This window comes from Xyrauchen texanus, chromosome 18 (genome assembly GCF_025860055.1).
Source record: "Xyrauchen texanus isolate HMW12.3.18 chromosome 18, RBS_HiC_50CHRs, whole genome shotgun sequence".
Taxonomy (NCBI): Eukaryota; Metazoa; Chordata; class Actinopteri; order Cypriniformes; family Catostomidae; genus Xyrauchen; species Xyrauchen texanus.
Genome location: NC_068293.1, coordinates 4,960,546 through 4,976,897, shown reverse-complemented (window position 1 = coordinate 4,976,897; position 16,352 = coordinate 4,960,546). Strand labels below are relative to the sequence as shown.

The following is a 16,352-nucleotide window of genomic DNA, read 5'->3' as shown; positions in this document are numbered from 1 at the left end:
CCTGTTCTCTGATGCACCATCGCGTGGTCTTCGATCACTCCTCCACCCTCTCAAATGGATGGCAGCTGCTCCTCCCCGGGCGGACTGGAGTCAGATGTAAGACTCCGGCGGACAGAACGCCCCTCCACTTTCCCGTGACTAGTGGGGACACTCCTCCGCCCCTGGCAGTGGACCTACCGCTCCAGGCAGTCAAGGAGTTGCTTCCCTCCTCCCCTCGCGGACAGCGGTCCTCTCGACCCCTCCGCGTTTCTGGGGGACGGCAGGGCACTCCTCCGCCCCTGGCAGCGTTTCCATTGCTCCAGGTGGTCGGGGAGTCCTGTCCTCACTCGCCTTGTGGACGGCGGCCATTCCCCACGTCAGGGTGGTCGGGCTACTCCTTCCCCTGGCGGATAGCAGCGACGCTCCCCTGGGTGGATGGCAGTGTGGACGACTCAGCGACGGGCATCCCTCCTCCTTCCCGGGTTTCGGCACCAATACAAAGTGGGTTAAGGGAAAGGAGGAGGCGAGAACCGGCTTGCCAATATAAATAATAGTTTTAATAATAAACTGAACGAAAAACACACAAACATAAACACACCGAGCAGCTGCATTTCATTCTCTATCTCTCTCAAACTGTCGTCAGCAAACGCCTTTATCCCTCGCGCACCCCATCAGGGTGATTGGGGACCGGGGCATGCATTGTTCCAGCCCGGCCCCGCCCTCCTCCGTTCTACAGGCACCCTTCGGAGGAAGTTTTAGAGACTGCAACATGTGAAAATCCCAGAAGATCAGCAGTAACAGAAATACTCAAACCAGCCCATCTGGCAACAACAATCATTCCACAGTCCAAATCACAGAGATCACACTTTTCCCCATTCTGATGGTTGATGTGATGTGGAATATAAACTCCACTGCTGCCACGCGATTGGCTGATTAGATAATCTCATGGATGATTGTTGGTGCCAGATGGTCATATGCTCATTCACGAGAGGGTGGAATTCAAGCTGCTTCTCACATGACGTAAGCATATTGGCATGTCGATAACGTCGGATCCCTCGGATGCCTGAAATCGGCAGGGGAAAAATGTTCACTGCACATCCTCAATGGGTGTATTAATATCCCTGTGAACAGCGAGCAGCTTCAGTCACTAAGGATCATTAAAAATCTGTCTTTCCTCTTGCGATGATGCCCGTGGACATAATCTAACGTTTTTCAGTAGGTTGAGGCATCCAGGATAAGCACAAACAAGCACCACTGTGAAACGAAACAGATAAAAATACTAATCTATAGCAAAACCAATTCAGCCTCTGTATAACATTCCTCCTCCCCTGCTGTAAACAACACTATTACATATTTTACATATGTCATGCGTCAGCTCTCACATGAACCAGCATGAGAGGCAGCATGAATTCAACCCTCGTGAATGTGCATACCACAGCTGGCCAGAAGCCATAGAGTTAAGTTTTAATTATCAATATTTTTCTCACACACACACACACACACACACACACACACACCTAGTGTTTTGCTTCAGAAGACATTATTTAATACTTTTGTGTTCAGAATTTTTAATTGGTCTGCACTTATATAGCGCCTTTTTAAGCCTTAACGGTATTCAAAGCGCTTTACACTGTGTCTCATTCACCCATTCACACACACATTCATACACCAATGGCGGCAGAGCTGCTATGTAAGGCACTAGCCTGCCATTGGGAGCAACTTGGGGTTCAGTGTCTTGCCCAAGGACACTTCGGCATGTGGAGTCGTGTGGGCCGGGATTCAAAACAACCCTGCGATTAGTGGCCGACCCACTCTACCAACTGAGCCACAGCTGCCCTAATTTTGGGTTTAATTGTGTTAAACCCCCTTTAACACAATTAGATATGAAAGAAGCATAAACATTAAAAAGCATTAAGAAGAGTGTTGTGTAGCATCAACAGCATATCTTTCCCATTATTATCAATGACGCTTTCTACACTGGAAGTGTCTGTTGCGGCACGTCGTGTAGCGCCAACAGTAAACGGATGCCCAGGAGCTACACTAACCTCTTTATCATCCCATACATCTACAAAAAAATATTTTACTTACCATACATCATACATGTGAATCTTTCTGCCATGAATTTTACCTAATTTAACAACTTCTGACTGTTGCATTAAGACCAGCTCGTGATGTTTCTGGTCTCTAGTCTACCTTAAATACTTTTGTTTCTAACCACATGTATACACGGTTTTAGCAACAATAACACTATAATAATAATTATATAGTAAGTAGATATTTATACTGGTGGATTTCCATTGTAAATAAAGTATGAAACAGGTTTTTCACCCATTTAACTGTCTTCTCGAGCTCACAGCTTATTGCTTCATGGTGTCTGCATGTCATTTAGAACATTCAATTGGACTCTTTCAGTACAGACAGCCTCAAGCCGTTGTGCAGAGATGTGTCAACAGATGTGTCCGGTGTAAACAGAGTGTAAGAGTATGCCATTCTGAACTTGGCTGTTCTCTCCAGTGCTTTTAATGTAGAGTTCCAATTTAAAGTGGTGCTTGATTCTGGCAAAGTGGATAGCCACACCCTGCCAAACCATTAATATTGTGGGGATGAGGGTTTACGAGATTTAATGCACATTGCAATGAATACTCACCTATTGGGAAAAGTTCTTTCAGTTTTCAGTCTTTCAGTTAATCAAACTCCCACTTTGACTTTGAGAAACATTTACGGGCATATTCACTAAGAATGAATAAAAACCTGTGTCTTATTCAGTAACCACCCAGTAAAAGTGAACTATTTGTGTATGCACTATCTGCGTTTGTTTAGCGCACGAGTCAAGTCAAATCAATCCATCCATCCATCCATCCATCCATCTTCAACCACTTATCCGAAGTCGGGGTCAAGGGGGCAGCAGATCCAGCAGGGGGCTACAAACTTCCCTATCCCGAGCCACATTAACCAGCTCTGACTGGGGGACCCCGAGGCATTCCCAGGCCAGTGTGGAGATGTAATCTCTCCACCTAATCCTGGGTCTTTCTGAGGCCTCCTCCCAGCTAGATGTGCCTGAAACACCTCCCTAGGGAGGTGCGCAGGGGGCATCCTTACCAGATGCCCAAACCACCTCAACTGGCTCCTTTTGACGCAAAGGAGCAGTGGCTCCACACGAAAACGGCATTTTGGGGCCTGAAAACGCAAACTTCTGAAAACAGGTTTCAAAATGCACGTTTTTGAAAATGATGCCGTTATCGTATCCATGTAAACATACAAAAATGTGCACACGTATTACATGTTCAGTCTATAGGCATGAACTCTGAGAACTTGTCCTTACCTTCAGGGCGAACAGACCAACATAAGATCACCAGTTGGAGTCCTTAAAAAGGTGGCATGCTTTATAGTCCATGGTTACTTGTAGTAATAAAGCAACCTCATCGTCCGTCCAGACAAAACTGCTCGATGCTTTCTCCATATTTATTGTTTGTATTCACCGCTCTGTGGAAGAATGCTTATGTGCGTAGGTGCGTAGTGTTTCTTTACGAAGTGACATCGCCAACTACTGGCCTGGCATGCATAATAAAGTTTTTAATTGTTTTTCGCGGATCCGTGTGAACGGGAATCGTTTTGACAACGTTGTCGTCTGTACGCGAAACTTTTAAAAAATGCAAAGGAAAAACCTTTAAGTTATAAGTACATCGTTGTTGTGTAAATGTACCCTAAGAGTGATCATTGCGTAGTTTGATTAAATATGATTGTAAATTGGGTATAAAAATAAATACTTAAATAATTATCGTATTTACAACCACAGTGAGCAACCTGAAGGCGACTGTTGCAAGGAACACAAAACTCCATAAGATGTTGGTTAATGGAGAAAAATAACCTTGGAAAAAACCAGGCTCACTGTGGGGGCCAGTTCCCCTCTGGATAACATCATGAATATAATGCTGTAACAAGGTTAAAATGGGAAAGGATCAGGCAGGATTTGGCTGAACGGTCAAAATAATATTTAATGAAACACACAACACAAATGCACACACGGCAGCTGCGTGTGGCTCTCTCTCTCGAACTGCCGTATCCCGCTGCACTTATCACTCTCCTTGGCTGATTAGCCCGATTGGGGTCTGGGCGTGCATAGGCACGGCCTGGCCCTGCCCTCCTCCTAGTTATAAATGCCAAATAAACACTGAAGCCACTAAAGAAATTAGTGACTGTTCAAAAACAAGCTCAGAGCTGATTGGTCCGTGCTGTCTGTGCATCATTTATAACAATCACTTCGACTCTTTCAGTGTAGACAGCCTCAAGCCATTGAGCCAATAGGCATCAACGGATGTGGTAATAGCGTAATCTAAATTGGGGCAGGCAATTTTTGTGAATGAAGCGCAATTTAAAATAAAGGAATGACAATGACTTAATTTAAATACTTAAGATGCAGCGCAATTTCAGTGCTGATTATGCTGAAATACCACACACAAAATGCAACTATTTAGTGAAACTGATGTTTAGTGTAAATTGGTTTGGTGCTATTTTAGTGTATTTCTACCTTTATATTGTTGAAGGCTTTGTTTGGAAAATGTTAAAACAAATTTTTTTTATATACATTTTTGTTTTGTTTGTTGAATTAGCCATGCCCCTCATTCCAAAATCCTGTCCTCCAAAGATAATATCGACAACAAAACTGAGCAAAAGAGCAGCATTGTTTTTTCCTGTGGCTGTCAAAATCAACAGTGGCACAATAGCGCCCTCAACTGACAAACATTATGAATCAAAGCCTCAATGATCTGCTTCAAATACAACACTATGAGAACAAGCAAAATGATTGACAGGTGAAAAGAGTTAATGTCTACGGACACATTTTGTTTGCTGTTTACAAAGTCTACAGCTGTCACAGAGACCGGTGAGATATCTCAGGACACTTATTTCAAGGGAGTAGGACATATTTTGCATATTCATCCATGAAAAAAATCACTTAGAGCTCCTTTAATGTATTTTGACAGGAAATGAAGAGCCAAATTTCAGCATTTTTAAATCTGCAATTAATCGTTATTTACAATAAATCATGATTAAATATCTTAATCGAATTAAATTATTGTTCTAAAAAATATTTTTACTAATAAGAGGTAAATAGCTGATGTATTAGGAAATTTTAGTAAGAAATAAATTATAGATTTCTGTAATTGCATTTTGAACAGAAGTGAATGACATATTGTGAAAATCTACTCATAAAAATGAAGTTTCAGATATCTTGTATCAGTTTTCTGAATTGTTTATAATTTTTTATATAAAAAGTTTTATTACATTTTGTTTTTATTAAATAGCTGATCACAAGAATTGGATAATGAAAACTGAATTGTTGATATCTATATTTCATGTCCTTTACATGATTTAAAGTTAATTCGGCTTGCCATAATCCTGCACTTGACTAAGTTCGAAAGGGCTTGCCATACAGGGTCAAGTTCCCTTACTTTGTTTTATCTAGTACAACAACACATTTAACCCCTCTTCATGCATTAGCAGATGTCAATCTCCAAGTTTCTAAAAATCTTATATTTATTTTTGAGGAACTTGGACATTGACATCGCTAATGCATGAACGTGTGTGTGTGTGTGTGTGTGTGTGTGTGTGTGTGTGTATATATAAACAACAGACAGGGAATTCATATGACAGTGATGTGTCAGTTATCCTTGTGCTCATCAGAAGTATTTAAACCAGCACTGTGAGTCAACAAACAGACAGACAGACACATGTTGACTGAGTTCCATTCTTGGTCTTGGTCATACTGACATTGTGCACTGTTTCCTAAACCATTTAAATACTTACAGACTTCATGAATAGACAAAATAGCCTTTCACAAATCACATTCTCCCTGCAGTTGGACACACTCCTACACAAGTTCAGTTGAGATCTCTCAGACACTCTCAAGATCACATTACTGACCTGTATTATATGTTTGTTGTAACGATTATACATACATATACATATACATATATATATATATATACATATATATATATATATATACAGTGCATCCGGAAGTATCCACAGAGCTTCACTTTTTCCACATTTTGTTTTGTTACAGCCTTATTCCAAAATTTATTAAATTCATTATTTTCCTCAAAATTCTACAAACAATAGCCCATAATGACAACATGAAAGAAGTTTGTTTGAAATCTTTGCAAATGTATTAAAAATAAACAAACAAAACAATCATATTTACATAAGTATTCACAGCCTTTGCCATGACACTCACAATTGAGCTCAGGTGCATCCTGTTTCCACTGATCATCCTTGAGATGTTTCTACAACTTGATAGTCCACCTGTGGTAAATTCAGTTGTACATGATTTGGAAAGGCACACACCTGTCTATATAAGGTCCCACAGTTAACAGTGCATGTCAGAGCACAAACCAAGCCATGAAGTCCAAGGAATTGTCTGTAGACCTCCGAGACAGGATTGTATCGAGGCACAGATCTGTGGAAGTGTACAGAAAACTTTCTGCAGCATTGAAGGTCCCAATGAGCACAGTGGCCTCCCTCATCCGTAAATGGAAGAAGTTTAGAACCACCAGGACTCTTCCTAAAGCTGGCCGCCCGGCCAAACTGAGCGACTAAGGGCCTTAGTCAGGGAGGTGACCAAGAACCCGATGGTCTCTCTGACATAGCTCCAGCGTTTCTCTTTGGAGAGAGGAGAAACTTCCAGAAGAACAACCATCTCTGCAGCACTCCACCAATCAGGCCTGTATGGTAGAGTGGCCAGACGGAAGCCACTCCTCAGTAAAAGGCACATGAAGCTCGCCTGGAATTTGCCAAAAGGCACCTGAAGGACTCTCAGACCATGAGAAACAAAATTATCTGGTCTGATGAAACAAAGATTGAACTCTTTGGCCTGAATGGCAAGCGTCATGTCTGGAGGAAACCTCATCACCTGGCGAATACCATCCCTACAGTGAAGCATGGTGGTGGCAGCATCATGCTGTGGGGATGTTTTTCAGCGGCAGGAACTGGGAGACTAGTCAGGATCGAGGGAAAGATGAATGAAGCAATGTACAGAGACATCCTTGATGAAAACCTGCTCCAGAGCGCTCTGGACCTCAGACTGGGACGAAGGTTCATCTTCTAACAGGACAATGACCCCAAGCACACAGCAAAGATAACAAAGGAGTGGCTACGGGACAACTCTGTGAATGTCCTTGAGTGGCCCAGCCAGAGACCAGACTTGAACCCGATTGAACATCTCTGGAGAGATCTGAAAATGGCTGTTCACCGACGCTCCCCATCCAACCTGATAGAGCTTGAGAGGTCCTGCAAAGAAGAATGGGAGAAACTGCCCAGAAATAGGTGTGCCAAGCTTGTAGCATCATACTCGAAAAGACTTGAGGCTGTAATTGGTGCCAAAGGTGCTTCAACAAAGTATTGAGCAAAGGCTGTGAATACTTATGTACATGTGATTTTTTTTTGTATTTTTTATAAATTTGCAAAGATTTCAAACAAACTTCTTTCATGTTGTCATTATGGGGTATTTTTTTGTAGAATTTTGATGAAAATAATGAATTTAATACATTTTGGTATAAGGCTGTAACATAACAAAATGTGGAAAAAGTGAAGCGCTGTGAATAATTTCCGGATGCACTGTACATCTATATATATATAATGTGTATATATAGGGTTAGGGTTGTACTTATGCAAGTGCATACCTTAAAGTTGAATGTCTGCTGGTTCTGGAGTTGTTGTGTCCTGTAACAGATGAAGAGAGATGGTTTCCCCCATGAAGATCTTCAATTGATCGACTCCAGGCTTTAGATTTATCCACCGAGTTATCTGTGCTGTTCTCAGAGCAGTCACCATCATATCTGTAAAAAAAAGAGGTTATAATTTTGAAGCATTTACTTTAGTCTTGTACAACCAGCTAGCGTAATACTTGTACTGTATTTATCTGTGGTCATGCGACTTTTGCAAATAAAATGATGGTGATTGTGAAAAAGTGAATGGTGACCAGAAAGCACATAAAGGCAGCATAAATGTAATCCATATGACTCCAGTGGTTAAACCCATTTCTTCAGAAGTGATATGATAAGTGTGGGTGAGAAACAGATCAATAATTAATCTTTTTTTTTAACAATTATTCCTCACTTCCAGCCAGATCTCCTACTCATTCATGCGGCCTGTTGCATCACATAAGGGTGTTGGCATGTTCAAGTGAGAATGGTTGATCTGTTTCTCACCCACACCTATCATATCACTTCAGAAAACATTAATTAAACCACTGGAGCCAAAAGGATTACTTTTATGCTGTCTTTATGTGCATTTGGAGCTTCAAAGTTTTGTACCCTGTTGACTTGCATTGTGAGGACCAACAGAGCAGAAATATGCTTAAAAAAATATCTTTATTTGCATTTTGCAGAAGAAAGAAAGTAACAAATATCTGGAATGGCATGAGGGTGAGTAAATGATGAGAGAATTTTCATTTTTGGGAGAACTGTCTCTTTAAATGTAAAGTAATTAGTAATGTGATATCTTTTGATGAAGTAATCTGCAAAGGTACATTTTCTGCACATTGTTTTCTGACAGTGCATTTGAAAATTGAATTTAAATTTTCAGTTTTAGATTATTTAAAGAAAATTAAAGAAAATGGCATCATAATGTGCACTTGTGTATTGTTGTGTGTAAACAGTCCTTGTCAATGGAACACACACTCCACAAAGATAAATTCTTGTCATGTTGTAAAGTGGTACAGGTTGTAAACGCGGTCTTGTGACTTGATCTGATCTGATCTCTCTCTCACACACACACACACACTCACACACACACACACACAGAATGCAACAGTATGACATGCAGTCAGTACAGCGGTCTGCATGAAAGGAGGCATTGTGTTCATTGTGCTGATGTTCTGTAGAATCACGGGTGACTTACGTGACAGCGCACTGTGCAAATGAAAGATACTCCACCAACACGTCCAAACCTTTGTTCTCCTCATTCAGAAACTCACGCACCCACCTAAATGACACAAACACAGACAGGAAGAGAGGGAGAGAGTGAGAGAGAGAGACAGAGAGATAAATAGAGAGAGAGAGAGAGAGAGAGAGAGAGAGAGAGAGAGAGAAAATAAGAAACAGAAACCCTTAATAAATGGTAACACTTTACAATCATTTTCCCTTGGTTAAGGATAAAGGGGTTAGTTAATGATCAATAACTAATTTGCAAATGTATAATAAATCACTGATATGTGGTTATAAGAACATAAATAAAAGGATGATCATGCAGTACATTCTAAATAGTGAGCCAAAGTACATAAAATATTATACATACTTAATAAATACTTATTCAACAATAGTAACTTTAAAACATAATTAAAAATGTACTTTGATGTAAAACAGACAAACAAGAAGCATTAATAAAGGAGTTGTCAACATTATAAACCTGTACATAAAGTTCAGTATAGTTTAATGGTCTTTAGGCTTTATTCTATGATATACTGTATGCTGTGAATGAGCTGAAAAGTGTTTTGCAGAGGACTTTAGGTTACTAGGACTAGTTAAAATCATTCTTTTGACATTGTGTCAAGAAAAGTGACAACACAAGTGAGTCAAGACATTACAGTGATGAATATAAACACAAAATGACATAACCCCTCCTGTTAATCTCACTTGAATGTTTTGCTGCATTGTAACATAAGTAGTTAATTAGGGCATTTATGTTTTTGATTAATACACTATAAGTATGAATAAGTGTATTTGTTAGTTATATTTAAGTTAAAATGCTCGCTATTTAGCATGAATCACATGAAAGCAAATATTTTTAATAATGTTGTTAAAACTGAAAATTAATGACTTACAATGCAAATTAATTATTAGTCATTAATAAACCCCATTTTATAAACCCCACAAAAGGCCCCTATAGGGGGTTTAAAGTGATATTGTGTAGATACTGGGCAATAGTTATAGGACACAATCTGTCAACTAATGCAAATCATTTTGAGACAGCAAGATGCTTTTTTAAGTGTCAAATTAAGATGATGCTTACTCAAAATAACTACTTCAGAAAAACCCATTTGGCATTTCATTACATCAAGTATTCTATAAACAAACTAATCTCTATTATGATTGAATGAGTCAATGTAAACCCACTTTGAACATTTTTCAGAACAAATCTATTCACCTCACTTACAAAAAACAATGTGTTTAATAGGGACATTTAGCCCCTGAAACGGGGGGGGGGTTCCCCAAATATTATACTTTCACTTACTGTACAGTTATTGAAAATGTGTGATTTAATTACCTTAAACAAAAGTGAAAATGATAAATAAGTATTTTCGGACCCATGTCAGAGAATTTATAGCCCATGTGTTTGCCTTTGTCTTGGTCGAGTATTGCACTGTAATTTCGAGGAACTCTGACTCAGATAACAAGTTAACAACACCACCATTTATTAATGAAAATACAACACTTAAAACAATATAACAAGACAATGAAACATGAACCAATGATATAACAGAACTGATAACAAGTTAACAAGACAATAAACCAATGAAAACAAGACACATGAACATGGAGGGAAAACAGGACATCATATGACTTGAGAAACAGGAAGTAAACTTTTCATAATAAAGACATGGAAAACAGGAACCAACAGAATACAAGTGACATTTATTAATTATTCATTATTAATCATATTCATCTGCTGACACACAGATCATGACTAGTATTAACAGCGATTGCATCAGCATGCACTTCCCTTCTACTGGTTGACTTTGAAAATTTGAATTCAATAATTGAAACACGAAAACATTAATTGTAATTTAATTCAAATTACACTTCAAACGAAACAAAAATATAAAATATAAATAAGATCATAAATACAATTGTAAATATAGACATAATAATAATAATTGAAAATAAACCACAACCTATAGATAGCTTAACACAAATCTCGTAAATTTTAGTTTAATAAAAGAGCTAATAAAAAAAATTATTGTACATAATTTGATGTTACATTATATTTTCAGAGTTTGAACATTAACTTAAAGTTGCACTCAGCAATTCCTGAGAAACACTGTTGATATCTGAACTCAACTGCCAAAACAAACACACCCCTCCCTTCAGTGCTCCTTTGGAAGCTCCGCCCCCCCCAAATTCATGCACAGATGATTTTACACATACCAGCTCCAGACACTCACATCTCTCCTGCTACTAAATCTAAAATCACAATAGAATTAAGAAGAAAAAGATCAACTTCTGCATCCATCTTCAAGCATTTTACCTCTCGGAGGTCTCTCCACCGCTGAAATGCCTCGCCGATGTTGACATGACTCCTAGCCCTCGACTACTTTTTCAGTTTATAGTCATCTGACCTGTTTCTCTTGGTCTGTTTGTCAGACTTGTCCTCCTTGGAGTTTAGAAAATTTGCATCAGCCAGAATTGCCATTGCTCTTCTAATGAATTTTGCTCTCGCTCTGCCCCCCACCCCCATTCTGTGCACACAAAAGAACTACCCCCTTTTTCTGATTGGCTGGAGTAGTGATGTGTTGTGTTGATCCACTTTGTTTTTGTCCCATTTACACAGCCAGGGCAGTGTACAAATACTAAAAACTTTTCAGCCCACCTACAGAATGGACAGCTGGCAGGCTGTAAGGAAATATTTGCTGAATTTGACAAAAAGTATATTGGATTAGAATTACTGAGCACACCTTTAATTACCAGCTGCTGGTGGAATCTCCAAACTGCAAATGCAGGAACTGAGTTTAAAATTTAAACAGAGTTAAAACAGACCTGCTTTGGATACATCTTTGCACAAAGACCAATTTCTCAGGCAATTTGCTAATTGCGCTTTGCGCCACTTCATTTACATACAATATACCCACATATAGGCTCATGGACAGAATCTTTAGACCACATTCCGCTGCCTATCTGGATGACATCATTATTTACAGTATTGATTGGCAGCAGCATCTGGAGCATCTGAGGGCTGTCCTGAAGTCGTTGAGATGTGAGGGACTCACGGCAAACCCTAAGAAGTTTGCAACTGGATGAGTGGAAGAATGATATATGGACTTCCACTTGGGTCATGGATAGGTGCGTCCCAAAATAGATAAGATTGCCTCGATTGCAGCCTGTCCTAGACCTAAGACCAAAAAGTTGGTGAGACAGTTCCTGGGGCTGGCTGGCTATTATCGTAGGTTTGTGCCTAATTATTCGACTGTCACCAGCCAGCTGACTGCTTTGACTAAAAAGGGTGCACCAGATCATGTCCAGTGGAAAGAGCCATGTCAGCAGGCGTTCACGCTTGTGAAAGCAGCACTTTGTGGCGGGCTGTTATTGCATTCTCCGGACTTCTCTCGCCCTTTTATCTTGCAGACAGATGCAAAGGACAGGGGGAAGGTAGTAACACCTGATGCTGTACATTAGTCACAAGCTCTGGATGAGAGAGACTAAGTACAGCACAATCGAGGAGGGTTTGGCCACCTCGGTACTATCTGTTGGGATGTGCTTTCACAGTCTATTCTGACCACTCCAGTGGCTCCATCGCATGAAGTATGTCAATGTGTGGATGACCCGTTGGTATCTAGCTCTCCAGCCTTTTAAGTTTGCGGTGGTCCACAGGCCGGGTGCGCAGATGGCTGTTGTTGATTTCCTCTCCAGGAATGGGGGGGGGTGTTACGTGACAGGCCTGATGGGGGTATGTGGTAATGGGGCCGTGTCCGAGCGATGTATGTGGAGAGCGTGAGTGTGGTGTGGATTTACACCTGTGGGAAATCACCTATAAGATCTGTCTTGTGTTTGCAGTGATAGCGGAGAGGGACTTAAAGGGCAATCCAGACCGCCTGAGGGAGGGAGAGAGAGAGAGACAAGCTTGAAGCTGTGTTTGTGTGTGCTGAAAAGCAAATATTTGAGTTGGTGCTTATAACTGTCACAAAATTAAGAAAACATTGCAACTTTTAAAGATGAGATAATGAAACACCATTTCTTGTAAGACTGCGATGGGAGAAAGGTGCCCCAAATGTGTCACCCCTCTGAATTTGGAATAGGGAGGAAGAACATCCAGGGAGTGCGAGCTTAGTGGCTAACCTGGGAGAAAGAGCACACTGGATCACTTTGGTGATGGGCGCTAGGTATTGGGTGTTGCCCAGCCCAATCTGCAGATGTCTGTTTAGGTAGGTGCCAATGGCCAGTGCACATGGGGATGCCACACTTCTCATTGAGTGTGCTCGAACCCGCAAGGGGGCGGGTACGGTCTGTGTCTGGAAGGCCAAGGACAACATCTAGAGTTCTGCCTGCGGTCCAAATAGATACGCAAAGCATGTACCGGACACAGCAATGAAGGCTGGGTCTGCCTCCTCCCGGGGCAGCTTGCTTGCAGGTTCCCGACCTGGTCCCTGAAGGGGGTCGAAGGAACCTTGGGCACATAGCCTGGTCAAGGTCTTAGGATGAGATCAGTATCTCATCCTACCGAACTCCAGGCAAGTGTTGCTGATAGAGAATGCTTGCAGGTCCCCAACCCTCTTGATGGATGCTAGCGCTATCAGGAGGGCCGTCTTCGAAGAGAGGGCCTTGAGCTCAACTGAATCAAGCAGCTTGAAGGGGGTTCTCTGAATGAATGTACAATACCTTATGTACACTACCGTCGCAGTGCTGTCTGAACGGATCAAGAAGTGCTTGCCCCGAATCAGTGGGAGAATCCACAGGTCAAGGAATACAGCCAGCAACTCTAGGCAGTTGATGTGCCAACGCAGCGGGGGCCCTCTCCAGGAGCCAGCGGCTGCATGCCCGTTGCCTGTCTGTGGTGACATGACACGTCTGGATACCTGCTGTAGGGCAACTCCTGTCCGCAGAAAACAGAGGTCTGTTCAAGGGTTGAAAGTCTGATGGCAGGAAGGGGTGATTAACACACGGTTTGTGTCGTGGCGCCATGCCCATCTCGGGACTCGAGTCTGAAGCCAGTGCAGAAGCGGTCTCATATGCATCAACCCGAGCGGCACGACCATGGCTGAGGATACCATATGCGACAGGAGCCTCTGGAATTGTTTTTGTGCCGGGCTCGAAGAGAGCGAGGCACCTAGGCACCGACTGCATGCGCTCATTGTCATGGCTATGTTCTCTCAATGAGAAAACCATTCATAAATGCTGCCTCATTGTGATCGCAGCCCAGACACGCGAGGCAGCACTTATGACCGTCAGAAGCGGAGAGAAAACAGCCACATCCAGGAACTACACAGAGGCAGAAAAGCATCCTGAAAAGGACGTTCAACACCTGCTGTGTATTGCTCTTTTACTTGTGAAAATACTCTCTTTTAGAGGATATAAACTCTTTCACAGAAGCGCTGTCGTAGTGCCCAGGGGCATGGACTGCACAGCGTGCAGAGAATGAGAAAGCCGCTGGAAATGTGTCATAAGATCCAACAGCATTGCTCTGGCAGAGGTGAGTGGAGCAGTAGTGAGAACTCAGGTTGCTGTTGCACAACCGCTCGGCTCTGAAGAAATAAATCTGACTGACATACGCATGTCCACTTCCCTTTATACCCGTATCTCCGGGGCGGGACATGCAAATTCTGTCTGGCAATTTCTCATTGGCCTTTTCTCAAGTTCAGAGGTATGCAAGGCTCTCAAGAAAGACCCCTTGTGTCACTACAATCGACACAACGTCGAGTGAGCGACAGGAGGGGAACAAGGAGGGGAGGGATACATTTTTAATTAGGAATTAGGTTTAATAGCAAGATTAGCAGCAATCTGTATGTATTCTGCCATTTTCTTTATTTATTGACTATATAATTTAATTGTGCAATTTAAGTTGTGAATATATAATGTAAATGCTAATCTAATTTGCCATTTAATGCGTATGTGGCGGCGTTAAGAGGGGCGCCACGTCGGATCTCGCCTAGGGCACCAAGTAAGCCAGAACAGATTACCTCATCAGATCTTTGAAAGGATGATGGTTTGTTGAAACCTGCAGAGTGACACCAGCCTCACCTACTCACCGGAACTGGTAATGTTTAACAGCTTGCTATAGATGTGAGAGCTTTAAAGCACACCTGATGGTCATTTATGCACTGAACTATACAGTATGAATGTATGTGAAAATCTACGATTGCTTTTTAATGCAGACAGACATACTACTGGCAAACAAATTCAAAGTCATTCAACATATTTAATTTTAGAAATAAAATGTGTGTGAATCTTAAAGAAAACAACGCAACGCCCCTGGATAGCACAAACACTTCCACCCATGCCCACTTGCGCTTTACTCTGCCACAAAAATTGCATTTAGAATTACAGTAGCTCTCTCACCAAAACTGCATAAGATGTATCGCACGGTCGTAGTGTGTAGCGCTGCGCTTTGCACACTCACGAAAATAGAATTTAAATACACAACGATCAACATTGCGTAAATTACTCAATTACTCAAATTTTTTTTTTTGTTTTTTGCTCAACCATTTCAAAATAATATCTATACTGTATTTCCTCCATCCTCATTGTCATGCACTTGTTTCTCCCAGATAATGATTAGCTCGGAGACTTTTGCCCTTAAGCTGGCACAGAAACACGAAGAAGTACATATGAACATAACTGATGTTTCAAATTCTACATAAATAATACAATTTTAGACATGTGTAGTGTAACCCTTGTAATGTCCTTAAAAGTAGTCAACTACTTGTCAGTAACTGAAATCTGAATACTACACTTCAAAATGTTAAACTACTTTTTTTTGACTAAAAGGCAATTAGACTACAGTAACTAATTACTTTGTAATCAGATTACACACAACACCAGTAAATGCATTAGACAATCCAGGCGATGACAAATTGAGCACAAAGTGTGTGCCTGTGTTCACAAACTGCACTTCCATACTGACACAGACATCATGAAATATCATGAAACTCTGATGTCTCAGCAGCTTAAAACACAGTGGCAACTCAGTTCACAGACTGAAAGCAAAGGATTCATGTAGCAGGATTTCTCGCTGGGAGCAACAGCGATGAAACAGACTTCAAAGACAAACACAAACACTCACAAAGACTGCAGGGATCCCAGAAATGATCAAAAGCTTCTTTTCACCTTTTCTTAGAAGTGAAAAGTAGGTCTCCACCTGAACACAACAGCATAACTGTGATTAGAAATCAAAAATAGAAATGACTTCTGTCTGTTTCTTTTCCATATTCACTCATTCTCCTCCACAGCATGAAACTTTATATTCAGATCGAAATCAAAAATTGCAGTAAGCAGTTTAGTTCAAATGTGAATACATTTATTTAGCTGAAACTTAGAGAATTAAAGTTAAACGAGGGAACTATCAAATATGTGACTAGTTTATATTACGTGTTATGGTACATTTCCAATTTGGCATGTGACTATTATATTGTTAAAATAAAGTATAATAAAATATATTTTTAAATT

At 40.9% G+C, this 16,352-nt stretch overlaps 1 protein-coding gene across 4 annotated transcripts in view; it reads right to left on the bottom strand.

Moving 5' to 3' along the window:
* The window catches only part of fmnl2a (formin-like 2a), a 138,123-nt gene that overhangs the window by 70,596 nt on the left and 51,175 nt on the right, over window positions 1-16,352 (bottom strand). For all 4 annotated transcript variants that reach the window (XM_052148410.1, XM_052148409.1, XM_052148411.1 and 1 more), the window contains exons 5-6: window positions 8,878-8,961; window positions 7,659-7,814 (exon numbers count right to left, since the gene is read on the bottom strand). In XM_052148410.1, coding sequence (XP_052004370.1) covers window positions 7,659-7,814; window positions 8,878-8,961 — 240 coding nt within the window. The remainder of the gene's footprint in view (window positions 1-7,658; window positions 7,815-8,877; window positions 8,962-16,352) is intronic.